General features: G+C 35.5%; 1 protein-coding gene across 1 annotated transcript in view; it reads left to right on the forward strand.

Moving 5' to 3' along the window:
- NEGR1 (neuronal growth regulator 1) overlaps window positions 1-15056 on the forward strand; it is a gene marked incomplete at both ends in the record, with an annotated part of 926063 nt that overhangs the window by 744278 nt on the left and 166729 nt on the right. The window contains one exon of the mRNA XM_082863364.1: window positions 3339-3490. Within this exon, the coding sequence (XP_082719490.1) occupies window positions 3339-3490 (152 nt within the window). The remainder of the gene's footprint in view (window positions 1-3338; window positions 3491-15056) is intronic.

A 15056-nucleotide genomic window follows, 5' to 3' on the forward strand; every position in this document is an offset into this window, starting at 1 on the left:
AGTATTTAGGAAAAGAGAGAATGAACTCCTAAAAAGGCAATATTCTGGATTTAGTTCCCTGGTTTCATTGCAAGGTGTGTTGTTAACTATTGTTTGAGTTGTCACTTTCAGATTTCACATCACTGATGCAAGGAAGTCTGGTTTCAAGCAAGTCTGGGATAAATATGAAAAATCCAGTGGGACGAGGGTCATCCTGTGAATAGGCTCATGTGCACATGCCTGAAGCCTGTCAAGGATTTTCTTTAACACAGAATAACAATTCAGTTTGTCAAATACATGTTTGATAAAAAAAGAATGATTTTCTTTTCAGAAAATATAATTATATCCAAACATAGTAGGATAAGTCTGTTTCATTAAAAAAAGCATCATCAGTTAAAGAGCTCTTTTCTTATTTGTTTTTAGTCAAGGAGTGAAATTACATTAGGGTCATACATGATGGGATTTCTAGGCATGGTTCAATTTTTTTGTATCTAATACCTAAGGGTAGACGTATTCATCTTAAAAGGGTCCCCACAGTGACTAAACCACCCGCTGTTGTAAACACCTGTTTATATATCTGATTCTTCTTGAAAGATCTTCAAAGATTATGTGTTGTCCAGCTTAACCCCTAATCACCTAGTATAGAACTCATCTTTGTAGTAAGTAATGACTATTTTCAGAATTGGTTTAAATAGCTGAGAAACCCTCCATCTACCATTACCCCCAGGATCTCTGTAGGAAAATCACAGAAATACACCTTCCAGAGATATACATCATCTCAGAAGTCTCTCTCCCTCAATGTCAGCTTTGGAAATGCTGCCCCAGTCATCTACCAGGTGAAGACAGGTTCTTAAATGGTGCTTGATGAGTCAGTATTTCTAAAACTCCCAACTATGGAAGAAAGGAAGCTTTGGACTCTTCCAGTCATCTCAGAGAGATAACGTCCTCTAGAGGAAGAGCATTACCCCAGAGAAGATGCTTTCCTTTTTTTATTGACCATAATCACCTGCCAGGCTGATCGCCGCAGCAGGAGTTGCTGCTGCTAAAGTGTGACTGATGTGCCACTTTGGTAAGAATTCACATAACACTGCTGGACACGGGCCAGGAATGGGTCTGCATGCACAGAGCATGGATGCACTGCATGATTTAGCACCATCTGGGGCTTGCCTTCAGACACGTTAAAGGGCAGAGAATTGGAACCCAACTCAGAACGACAGCCATAAGGAACATAAGCAAACAGTGCTGTGAAGTAACTGATTACACTCCCTTGATATTTCCTCCCCAGAGCCTAGCCAAATGAAGACCCTAACTAATCTTTTCTCAATTCTTTAGTAGCAAAATGAATCTTGGTTTTGGGAGATGGGGCACAAAAGGGATTTAATAGCCTTGGGAGTTGCTGAGTCCTCTGGAGAATGTAGCCATAGCAGAGACATGGGCAAATTGATTTAAGCCATAATGCTGAAGATTGCAGGACAATGAAACTGTGAATTTTTATACATAACATATACTAATTGGTTAAAAATAAATGTATTGATGTGATGCAGAAAAATAGGCAATAACCATTGTGGGATTTTAGCATAAATATTGATAGATTTGCAATATGAGACAGATGACTAAATGCTGTCATATCCTTGATATTTGATAACCTGTTTTCTTGTGTCAGAGTTGGAGGTCATTAGGTTTATTGCTCAAGTTAAAGTTTTTTAATATTTATTCAACTCAACGTTTTATTAATCTGATTAAAGTTTGAGTTTTGGATAAGCCAAATTCAGCTATTACATGAAATACAAATAATTCCCAGATGATCAAGCATGGTTGCTTATTTTAATCTGCATTTAACTACAGTATATTTTATCTAAATTCAGATGCAAGTCACATAACATAATGCAAAGGAGTTCAACTTAAACTCTCAGGGGAATGCCATTTATTAGCATCTTCATGATTAAAGAAATATTTAGTACTAAGACTTGAACACATTAAAGAAGAAAAGCTAACTGCCATTTGAGCTATGAGCTTACATATCACATATTGTGATCAGCACATTTCTTTCACAATAAACTTTGGGGTTAGTTAGGGAGAAGTTATTATTTGGTTGGCATCTCATTATAGCAGAATTCATATTTAGAGAGAGAATTTTTTGACAGGGCCACTGAAGGGGACTTAACAATCCCTGTGTTGTGAGGATGTCACCCGAACTCCATTGACCTATGAACTATGTATTATATATCCAAGATACCACTATTAAAGTGCTATGTAGAACTCAAATAGAAAATGAAGTATGTCCATATGGCCTTGCCTTTTAAGAAATTTAAAACAATTCAGTTTATTTGGGTAGACTCGTATGTATGGAAGCTGCTAGAGAGAACAACGCAAGAATATGGCTTTAAATTCTACAACAATTTGGAGAGCAACATGTAGAGCAAGAGACAGAGACAGAGAGAGAGGATAGTCATTTAAGGAGAGTAGAGTAGGAGAGATAGGACATAGGTCAGACTTAAATAAGGAGGGAGGAATCTGGTTCTCAGAGATAAAAGGGAATGGTGGCCATTGGGGGAAGATTCAGGAAAAGTGTGAAGCAAAAGCGAGACTGTCAAGCATTGAAAACAGTAGAGTTATGCCGGCCTATCTGAGAGTAGGGGCCTCTGCTGGTAAGTCTGGAGCGAGAACGTTGAGTAGTCAGGGTGGAATCAGGTAAAACTGAATCCTATATGGAGGCCCAGAAAGGTTAAAGGAGTTTCCAAAACACATTAGTAAAGTGTGGCAAAGATAAGACTCAACTTTAAATACGATCCTCAGTATTATACTGCAGGCTTTTTCTAGGTTTAACAGCAAGTCATCTGTCTGGGTTATATCTACAAAGTAGCAGTAAGTGTTGACCCTGGACTCAGAACCATCCCACCACAGTTGTAGGATTAACTTTCATGAAAGTTACCTAATAATATCATCTGAAATGGCTAAGACATATTCTAGCCAACTTTTTAGAAATCATGAGTTTGTGTTTTTAAAGGAATCGTTATATTTAATTCCCTTTACTTTTTCTTGACTTTAACAGTTGAGATACCGTTGCTGTAGTGTGTTTAATTTTCTAAAATATAAGTCAATGTATGAATAAGACATGTGGCTATCTAAGCTTGGTTTGTTATATAGCACAAATAATCCCATGGGAACAGTCTACCGCTGTCATACAACCTCTCTTCCCTAATATCTACTACTGTAAGGAAATATAATTGCACTATTATCATGTTATATGCTAACAACAGCATGGTCAAAACTGTCTATGTGTTGCCATGACAACCCCATCTAAGATAAAAATGGTATTCACAACACGTATTTACCTAGAGTTTATTTTTGTCCTTTAGGCTCTTCAGTGGCCAACAAGGAATTATTATTCAGAATTTTAGCACAAGATCCATTCTCACTGTTACCAATGTGACACAGGAGCACTTCGGCAACTATACTTGTGTGGCTGTCAACAAGCTAGGCACAACCAATGCGAGCCTGCCTCTCAACCGTAAGTAACACAGGGTTGCCAAAATGCTCCCAGGGCCTTTTGGCTCCTATCTATAGAGCTCAGCCTGATGTGACATGTTCCTTACACAATATCCTTACACAGGAAATTTGGCCCCAAAATAATCAGGGTGTTGGAGAATTTTATAAGCCCTATAGAATTCCATATGTGCTTAGAAAAATATCTTAGATCTGAGAAAAGGGAAAAATCACATAAATAATAGGATCCACTAAAAATGTCTTCTGACTGAAGACAGTTGGTTTGGTAGAATTTAGTTTTTGTTTTGTTTTGTTTTTAAAAATGTGTTACATTTCAGCATAGATTAATTTAGATTGAATTTACTCTTGGTTGGCTTTCTTTAGATGTTTATCTTGAGATAGTGAGAATTTCACATGCCATAAACAAAATAAAATAGTAAGTAAATGATCATGGACAAAATATTTTATCCATATAGATAATGTTTTTACTCAAAAGTGTATTTTGAAATACAACTTAAGGTTTTACTAAAATAGGTACTTTATTTCTAATGTGTCTTAGTTCCGAAGGACTAGAAATGAAAAAAGAAGAGCAAACACAAGGATTAGTGGAAGGGAAAGAAATATATGTTAATGTTTTCTCCTACAATTAGTTTTAGTGCTTTTCAGAAGCTGAGTAACCAACAAATTGTTATAACCATAAACTATTCCTGATTTTGAAGTGGAGTGTTTCTCAAAATGTTCACAGAAAACTATAGAGAATACACGGTCTTTTCAGTTCCACAAAGTTATCTGAACCATACTGATCTTTGATAATTTATATTTTTATAGTAACCTGACATATGTATATTTATGTTATCATCCTGTGTTAGTAAGCTGTCTCTGAAAAATGCAAATACTGTGAGTTTATCACAGACATGATCATTTCTATTTTGCAGAAATGGGGAACGGGATATGTAATATCCTTACTGTTTAAAAACATACTGTAATAAGAAGTTTCATGATTTATGAACTTTGAATTGCCATGATTTAAGAAACTCTGTTGTTAAATAAAATATATCAGTTGGTTGTTAATAGAAAATAATCATTTGAAAATGATTTGTGCTATATGTACTTTTAAAACATCACATCATTTATTATTCCAGCTTAATATTACGAAGTATTTCTTAGTATCCCGCACTCTGAAAGAAAAGCATTGCTTGCTGTGCAATAGCCAAAGTATAATATACTTGCTTAAGTTTCTTCCATGAGGATTATTTATTTTGTGTAATTATGAATAATATCATTGAAAATATTATAGAGCAATATGAATTCCAATTTAATGTAAATATTGATACTTCTTTTGGTATGTTATTAATATTTTAAATGTTTTAAATATTAAGAGCCTGAAGGAGTAAATGAATTAAACAAAATAAAGACAAATTTAAGGCTTAATAACATATTAACTTTTGCTATTTAAATTTCTAAATCACACTCTGATTTTCAAAACCGAAGCATTAATGACTGTGACGAATTAGGAACAATTATCACTGATCTGTTTGCTTTACCCTGGCAACCTTAGTGCAGTCCTCTGGATATAATGCACTGCTGAAAAGGCTCCTAAATGTGGTATCTTCAGAATGGACTCTAATTGTCTTCCTTTGCCACTGGCTTTCTGTAGGTAGAAGTGCTAAGAATTACTAGTGCAATTTGATTAATTCGTTAAGAAAGACATGCAAATCTTGTCTGTAATTTTGAACACAGCCCTGAAGTTTGAAGAAATATCTGTGTATTAAAAACTTTTGTATGACCTCACCGGAAACTCTTATTGCACTAAGCATTTCTATTTTTTACAGTAATTACTTTTGTATAGTTTTTATCTCTCCACCAAATTATATTTGTTGAGAAGACAGTATCAATATCTGGTTAATCATTTTATCTCCCATATCGCTATGCACAGTGTCTGCTATTTAATAGACAATTAGCAAATCTTTAGTGAATAAGTGAATTAGTTAAACATTGAATAAGTGATGGAATGTATCATGAATAAATGAATGAATGAACTGAGTTTTAGCTGTAGAATGTGTATTATAATCTCTAGCTATACAAGGCAATATCACAGTGATGACAACACTTGTTGTGAGCTTACTATACAATAGATCCTATTCTAATCTCTTCATATGGATTTGTTCCTTTAATACTCACACAATCCAAAAAGGTAAATTCTGTAATTCCCTTCTTACAGATGAGGAAAACAAGACGAAGAGAGTTAAAAGCTTGACCAAAGTCAAATGGTTCATAAGTAACAAAGCAAAAATCTGAATCCTGACAGTCTGGGTTCAGGGCCTCAGCTTTTAACTTCTATGTTTCACTGTCTCCCACTATGATAAACATAAAACCATCGATGGAGATAAATTTTATCATTTGCAACGTATTTTGGAAAGATATACCTCTACATGTAACATGCTTGCCCTTCTTAGGGTTTTTATGAACTTAAATAATTTAGGGTGCTATTCTTCAATAGATAAAAACTTTATTTAAATAAATGTTTAGAAATAAACAACATCCACCAGATATAAAATTTAAGTAATATGAAAGATGAATGGGGTTAATGTTTGACTGAAAAATTATTAAAAATGAGACTCAGAGACATTTAAACACACATTTTTATGGGATTTTAAAACTCCTTGGAATGGTACAGTTATCCAACACAGGCATTGTAAGTCTTCATTGAAATCTTCAGCTTTCTTAAAGTTCTTATGAAACTAGCTGGAGAGAGCAATGTGTCCCTTAATAAGAATTCCTGTTGTATATTCACAAGGTCTGTGGATGGGAAGGTCTTCAACCTCTAAACTGATCCAAAACTAGTGGCCAGTCCTAAGCTGATCTAATATTAACCTATGGCCTGCTAAAGAATTTTAAAAAATCTTTTATTGACTATCAGCCCTTCCTATAGTCAAGGGAGTGTGTAAAACTAAGTCGCCCATCTTCTAATCTAGGAGAAAAGAGTTAGGCTCCAAAGAGTCTGCCACATGTGTCCATGATGATATGTGGAACATACCATGAGTAAAAAAAAAATCATATTTTCATGATTTGTATCCATGAATAGTTAATATGCTCAAAGAGAAGGTAATCATAAATGTGAATCTCCTAGTATAGTGCTTATACATAACAAACACTCTATTGAGTGTTATCCACTGAGAATCAGGTCCCCATCTATAACTATTTAGAATAAATCCTGACTCTGTTACAATCTACTCCTGATTTGTAATAACCTACATTTTCCAGATCAACAAGAAAGCAAAAGGCAAGAAGTTGTAGTTTAGAGTCCTGCCATAACTAAGACCATCCAAAAAGGAATGTAGCACTTTTTGGTGTATAAATGTGTGTGTGTGTGTGTGTGTGTGTGTGTTTCACATAAAGGGAGAGAAGCAGGTCATAATGTGAACCACAGTTCTACCGCATATAGTTGTGAGATTTTGAGTAAGTTACCTAAATGCCAAAGCTTCAGTTACTTCACTTATAAAATGAGAGCAATAATAGCTCCCACCTACAGGATAAAAATTAAATGGCAGGATGCATGTAAAGCACTTAACACTTAGCCTGGATCAAAGTAAGCATTGAATAAATGCTAGTCATTGATATTATATCACATCCCCAAAGAACACTCAGTTCAATTGTTTTCAAAAACTATATATAGATGGCTGAACTTATTTGATGACTGACTGTCCAGTACTTTACTGAGGGTTTAGAAAGTAAGTTGTCATTGGCAAGCCAGGGAGAAGGCATGCAAATTTGATATAATGTCCCAACTCTAGCTCATAACTTAACCTCATCCCTTGCTCAGTGCATGAACCAGACTTTATGGCACTAATTCAGGTTAAATATGATGTTCACAGCATAGAGGTTCAGACATCTAGGAGATTTAAAGAGTAAAGGCAGAAGTAAAACGATTGTTCTATGAGGCTCTGATCGTTTATTCAATAGCAATATTCATTTGTCAAATATATATATTGACTGCCTACAATGTACAAAGCACTGTGCTAGATGTTGGAAAGAAAAGTATTCATAGAAAGGGAACTTCCTCAAAGAGTTCTCAAGTGAATGAGCGGAGAGGTACAAGAAACAGATAACTGTAACGCAGTATAGTCAACAGTAGCATACAAGGGCAGAGAAGAGCCTCTTAATCCAGTTTGAAGGCCATGAAATGACTGTCATCTAGAGTAGGTATATCACCATATGAATTATAACTAAGCTAAAATTCAAAATATTATTTTAGCCATCATTGTCTTATTTTCAAAGGCAGAACTTTGCAGAGTACATTCAACAACAATCATGAGCACAATGTAGTGACACAGATGAAAGAATGATATACTCAGTCTTAATGACTCAGGAGACCCTTGAAATAAGGATGTGATTGGGTTGAGCCTGGTGTGGGAATGGGAGAGAGAAAAATACTCCTGTATGGAACAGCTTATGTAAAGACACGGCAGTATGAAGCAATCTGATACATTTGAAGACATGGTAGTATTTTAATATGATTAGAGTAAAAGGTGGGAGAAGAGAATGTTAACAGATGAGACTGGACAAGTTGGGGGACTTAGGACAGAAAGGACTGCAGATGAGTTTGGACTTTATCCTTCTGGTTTTGGAGAGCCACTGAAGCATTTTAATAAAGGAAGGACATAAACTGATTTAGTTTCTGAAACACTTTCTTAGGCAATGTGGAGGGCTAACTGCACAAAAAGAGTAACAGAGATGAGAGAGATAATTAGGACAGTTAATGACCAAATCTGAAGAGAATGGGAAGGAAATTGTGGGAATTTAGATAACTTCCAAAGTTTAGTTTGGGTGACATTAACCAAGCTAGAACATAACAGGAGGATTAGCCATTTTATATTTGGGGAGAAGGTGGAGACTGAAAAAGAGAAATGTTTTTAACTTTAGACATACTCAGTTGGAGGCAATGTCCAATAGGTAGCTGCACTTTATAAAGTCCAGAATGGAGATATGATCTGGAAGCTCTCAGCATGGACGTGGTAGTTTTCACTCTGAGAGTAAATAAGATTTCTCTTGAAGGCCACGTGGAGTGAAAAGATGAGCAAAGACTGAAATCCAAGTAAAATCAGCATTGAGGAGTGAGGAGAGAAAGAGAAGCATCCTGTAGAAGCATGTGGATTCGGGGTGGATGGAGATGCCAGAGGAGGACAGTGCCACGGAAGCCATGGGAGTAGACCTGTCCGCAAGAGAGAGGGTCAGCAGTGTCTGATGCTACATCGGGCCAGAGAAAGTCTGAAAATCAGCCACTGTCTCTGACAATTGGCAGCTACTGGTGATCTTTGCCAAAGCAGTTTCTATAGAAAACTGGGAGTAGAAGCCAGATTAAATTTAAATAAGTAGATTCAATTTAACAAGTTGATGAAGAAATAGAGACATGTGTACTAAATACTCTTTCTATAGGCTAGGCTCTGAAAGGAAGAACACAGACTGATGATCTGCCTGGATGCCTCATCAGCTGGCCTGACGTGGGCTTCTTTTCTGATGAATAGGCCTAATGGTCAGGTGTATATCAACAACTCCCTGACCTGCAAACGTGCAGCACTGTAGTCTTTGGTGAACAATACTTCGCATGCTTTTGCTTTTTTGCAAGCCTCCCTCATTCTAGTTTCTTAGCCTCTTTTCTCACATCTTTCTCGGGTCCCAGAGAAGCAAGAAATGGCTTTGATTTAATATAAAGTCACCTTAAATTCTTTTGCCTTCCGTGACCTATAGACTTTAGACTGTAATTGTAAGAGGAGCTGTCATTCTAAGCAGAGATGTCAGTAATTTCATCAATAGAATTACTTCAGGTAGAGAGTATATACTTTTTCAAGTAAGGGGAAAGCAAAATTTATGGAAAAAAACTATAGGAGAGCTAGTATACAATGAATCCCTCATCCTCTAGATTACGTGTCCAGAAATTTCTGAAGTATGTCTACGTTATAAAAAGTCTCTTTGTGAGAGAGAGGTAGAGAAAGAGACAGAGACAGAGAGAGAGGGGGAGAGAGAAAGAGAAAATATTCTGCAGATCACTGTAGATCAGCCTCAGGGATCAATGCTTTAACAAACTTAATAATGGATGACAGCGTGTCAACTATTCATAGCAAAATTCCTTATTAAGTAAAAAATTTGGGATTCAGAATTATTGGGGATTTTATTATTATTTTTCAATCGTGTTTTTTGCTTCCTGAACGTGAGCAACTGAAAGAGATGATTTGTCTAAGTCTTCTCCTTAAAGAATGTGAACTGAATAGTCCCATCCTGCCATCTATGGGTCCAGTTCATCAAATGTGCATCATCATTTGATCGGTAATTTAGTAACCAGTAAAAGTCATTTTCATAAGTAAAACATGTATATGCTTTGTTTCCTACTTTCTCATTATAGGACACATATTATAAGGCTCAATCTAAAGGGAAATAAGGAAAGATAATTACTTAAGAAGGAAGAAATCTTAGAACTCTATATAAACAATATACTTAACATTTATATAGCTTTGGTTTAATACAGTCTTCTCATGAGACCTAATATGTGAAAGTATTTAGAACAACTCAAGGTTTAATATTAACAAAATCTTTTCTTACAGTCTCAAATAGGTAACAATAATATTGCTACAACGCATGGTTGCCAAACCACTCTTTAATATGTTTCCTAAAGGTGGTGTCAAATATTTTGCTAGAACATAGGTCCTAATGATGCTACAGGGACTTATCTCCTTTTCTTGTGAGTGTGGGGTGTGTGTGTGCACACATATGCATGAATCTGCATTTATTCAAATAACAAAGTATTTATTTACCTCAGAAATATTACACATAAAATATTCAAAGGACTCACCAAAACTTTGTCTTTTCCCTCTCTTAGTAACGCTGTGGAGACAATAATGAAGTTCCAATTTTAAATGCTTTATACAATCAAGGGCTATTTAACTTTCTGGAAAATCTCTTCTCATTTTAGAGAATATTTCTTCCCAGTCTATTTAATTTGATGGACACCTCCTCTTTGAGATTAAAAAAAAAAAAGTCAGTAGCTCTTATCCAAAGGGAAAATGAGAAGGACTATTGGAGAAAGAATGTGTGTAGCATAACAGTTTTTCCCTGTTTAGATCTGACTGATGCAGGCAAACTTTATTTTTTGACTGATTTGTTGAATATGGAACCAGCTGTGCCCTTGCAAGTAATATTTCAGCTCTCTGCTTGCTTCAAATGTCCCCACATGCCACTAAGCAACTGTATGAGCTCTCTTACTTTTGCCTATTATAATGAACCCTGATTTCATGTGAAAGGTGATATCATGAATTTGAATGATTCATATTTTAGATTGAAATTGATCTCCCCTCCTGCAACTTAAAAGAGATAGGGTTTTCATTTTGGTTGAAAGAGGCAGCAATAAATTTAGACTCGTTGATTATTAAAGACAGCATGCTATGTGAGCCAACTTGCTTTATCCTCACAGCTTTATGATGTTAATGGAAACCCTCTCTTGGATGCTCTAGCAATAAATATTTGACAAAAATTAGATTTGCAGATACAGGTAGATTTTGATATAGCTAAATCAGCCTATCAGATGGCATGCTACTAAACTGAAATATACATGCACAGTCATAATCATCACACAAATAGTGGATGTATACAAATTTGCTGAAATGAAGTTATGAGTACAGCCAGAGGAGAATTTTTGCTCCCTGACCTCATACCTAGATCCTATGTGTATTCTCAAGAAGCTAGACACAAAATGGTCATTCATTGCCATACTTAAGAGATGATATCCAACAGTTTGAAGCCTTAAAGGATATTTGGTCCTGTACAAAACATCCACAAAAAAATTGGTCTACACTAAAAGGTCCTTAAAATTTGGTCCTATTCAAAACGTCCATAAGTGTATTTGGTCCTTTCCAAATGGTATTGGACAGGACTAAATATCAAAGACCTTTTGGCATGTACCAATGTCTCATGGACATTTTGGACAAGACCAAAATCTGCTAAACAGTTGAAGCAGTTAGAATAACTGTTAAAACCTGTGGTGTTCCAGTTCATCAAATTGCTGCTAGTGAGAACCAAAAACAGATGCTGACAGAGCTTTTGTTATCCGTGTCAAATGGCAGAACTCTGGAGCTAGAGTAGGTCTCAGATATTACCTAGTCAAATTTTTTCAAACTTTTTAAAGCAACGCGTTCTTCTGTTTCCACAAATAAAACCTTATGCAAACCCTTAATATAAAACAAAGATAAAATCGGAGTTCATTTGGTTGATTTGGAGGTAAATCTGGAAAATCCCATCTTTTTCCTTTATATCACAATGACCCGGATGCCTGTCCAGAAAATTAGGTTTGAAATCTTCCAGGCTAGATCTATCCTTTTACTTTGTAGGTGAGGGGGACTGAGGCCCAAAGAAGGTGATTGAGAACCCAAAGTTGTACGTTGCACAGCAGATCTAGAGCTAGAACTTAGTTTTCCTGCTCTCATTCCAGTGTTCTTTCCACTCTCTAAGCCAACCACCAAAAGCTTTGGAATCAAACAGATCTGAATTGAAACCACAATCCTGCGTGCAAGATGTTAGACAGTTCTCTCAAACCCAATCTTTAAACCTCAGTTGTCTCACCTACAAAATAGGGAAAATAACTTATTCTTATAGGGTTGTTGTGATGATTAATTGGGATAAGATATGTAAAATGTTGTATAAAGCACCTAATCCAGAGAAAGTGCTCATTAAATGTTAGTTTGCTTTTCTGTCCTCTCTGTTACATATAATCCAAATGTTGAAGAGTAAACCAATAGAGACTTGGAGCTATATAACCTCAATAACTCTGTAACTTGATCTCACTAGATATCAGAGAACAGACTAGTTCTTGATTCCTTTATTAATGCACTTATATATATTGCTGTGATATTGCCTTTTTTATTAGAATTATTAATTAAGTCAGCCATGCACATAAGCATTCACTTGTAATGATGAAAAAAAAAGTGGTCAGGTTGATAGAGAGGGTTGTACAAAATTAATTACTCTACTGATGTGTTTCTCTCAGGTTAAGAGGCAATTTGACAGCTGCATCCTCAAGCTGCTGAGATGGCATATACATTCATACAGCTGACAAGGGTCAGTAAATGCCAAAGGAAGAAGGGAGATTTGGTATTTGCCGTTGTCAGTGATCAGACTTGAAATGTATCAGGCTTGTGGAAGTTTGGTACCAAAAAGATCAAAAGATGTTTCAAATTTAACCACAAAATTTTATTAGGAGCTCTAGCCTGAGAGTCAGACAATTTAGTTTCTGGCCCTTACTTGGAGGGGTTCTTAAGCAAAGCACTTAACTCACTGGACTCAGTTTCCTCATTTATAAAATGAGGAGAATAGAATATCTAATCTCCAAGTTTTCTTTCATCTGTAATCTTTAAGATTCTAAGAAATCTATATATGTTTTTTAAAAATAGTATTTATGTATGGATTGTTATTAAAAAACAGTTACACTTACTTCTTAACAAAGTAGAAATACTGACAATATTTTTCCCTTCTGTACATTTTTTGTCATTGAACTCCTAATTATGTTTTTATTGACAGAAAAAATTGTATTTTAATGTGTTTTTCTCTTTGATGAGTTTCCACTGCTGGCCTAATCATTTTGTCATCTCTACAAATAATTTTACTCTCCAGGGAAATTTCCTTTATGTTCACAGTTTCAATTCTGTTGGCCAATAACCTGTGAAAAGGCACTAGAATAGACCTCCTTGCTTGCTATTTTATTTCACAAAGCTCTAACACTATAACAACTTAGGCCAAAATGTGACGCTATATATATGGGAGTTGTTGCTATTAAGACTTTGTAAAAATGAGAACATTCCAACATTTCCAGCCTAAAGAAAACATATCAGCAGCCTCTACCTTCTGCAGCTACTTCCCTAGTCTTTTCTCTGACAGAGCGTACTGGAGGTCCTGTGAGAGATTCCCCTCCTATTACTTCTAAGAAGTATCTTAGAGAATATTTACCCAGCATGCACTGTTTTCCCTGAAGCTGTGCCTAGATTTAAAGTCTGATCTAATGGTTTGAGCACATTACATGGTAGCTGTCTGAGCTGCTCTCCCACCTCCACTTCTGCACTGTGATTTCTTTTTCTGAAAAATTTAAATGTGACCCCTAATATAAGATACATGGTTATGTGTGAAGAAAATGATAATTATGAAGTGCCTAGTGCTATTATTATTAAACTTACCATTTCTCCTCAGGCAATGTGAAGCATAATTAAAATCACCAAAAAGAAAAGTGAAATTAGCTTTTTTTTTTTTTTTTGTCTGTTTTGGTGTTCCAGATAACAGAAAAAAGGGGAAGAATTAATTGTGAAAGCAATGATATTTCAGTGGACCACCCTTTCTCTAAAGCACTGTAAATTCTGTCTTAATAGCCATAAAACTGCTTTGAAAGGGACTGAAAATCACATGTCCTCATTGAATGTGTCTATCCAGCATGGGCTAGATTTCCTTCCTTATAAATATAATTCAATTGGGATTTCTCTCCTGAGACAAAAATTAGGTGTCTGCCCAGTATATATTTAAGTAAGATTTGAATAAAGCAAGCAAGGCTTTCTGGTATGTAAATGTTATATCATCTATGACATGGGCAGACATTTTCAATAGGTAGGATTTTTCCAACTTTATCCTTTTAAAATATAAAAAAGCTTTCTCTTTCGATAGTTTTAAGGCAAAGATGTAACTTGAGTTACCCAGTTCTAAAGTGTGGTATTAGATAATCTCATGCTCTTCAGTTTCCTTTCTTTGATTTTTTAAATCAATCTAGTTAGTGCATATGTGAAGCAGCCTCATTAGTAAGGCAGATCATAATTCTTGTCAAAGAACTATTAGAGTCACCACTCAGTCCACTTAGAAGGAATCACAAGTTTTCTAAAATACTTCGTAAGCACAATGTAGCAACATATTTTCCTAAAACTGGCAGGATAATAGCCTATGTTTTAAGAATGAGTGGTCATACCTGCATACCTGCGGGGAAATTTACACTTTCTGAAAAAAAATATCATAACTTCTTGGGAGCACTGTAGTTTATGGTATAATAACATGCTTACCCAAACGTAGATAAGATCTATAATCAAACTATTTAACTGAGGAAACACATTTTTAGGAAGACTTGCATAAGCTATGGATGCACAACTGCAGGCGTGACTGTACTGGAAAAAGATAAATTGAAAGGGTTCATTTCTCTCACACTAGCACATTGCCTGTTGGAGTCCATATTTGCCATCCTTTCTTACACCCATTTTGCTTCATACTTCAAACCACTGTATTTCCCCCACATCCCTCCTGCCAGCAGCACCTGAAAGAATGAGTCTCATAAGCCAGAGTATTCTTAGACTGCCACCTATCATTATCATAATAATCTTCCGTATATTATTTTTTTCTTGTTAGCATGCTCCCTGATTCTTTCTCCCTCTTAGTCTTATATAAATTTTTAAAAAGATAAAATAAAATAATGATTCACATATTATTAGTGATAGACTCTCATCTGCTGTTTATTTTTTGCTTTCCAGATCGTTCCCTCTTTTTTTTATTGTTTATTTTTCTCTTCCTTTCTCTCATTG

This window comes from Leucopleurus acutus (genome assembly GCF_964270905.1).
Source record: "Leucopleurus acutus genome assembly, chromosome: 2".
Taxonomy (NCBI): domain Eukaryota; kingdom Metazoa; phylum Chordata; class Mammalia; order Artiodactyla; family Delphinidae; genus Leucopleurus; species Leucopleurus acutus.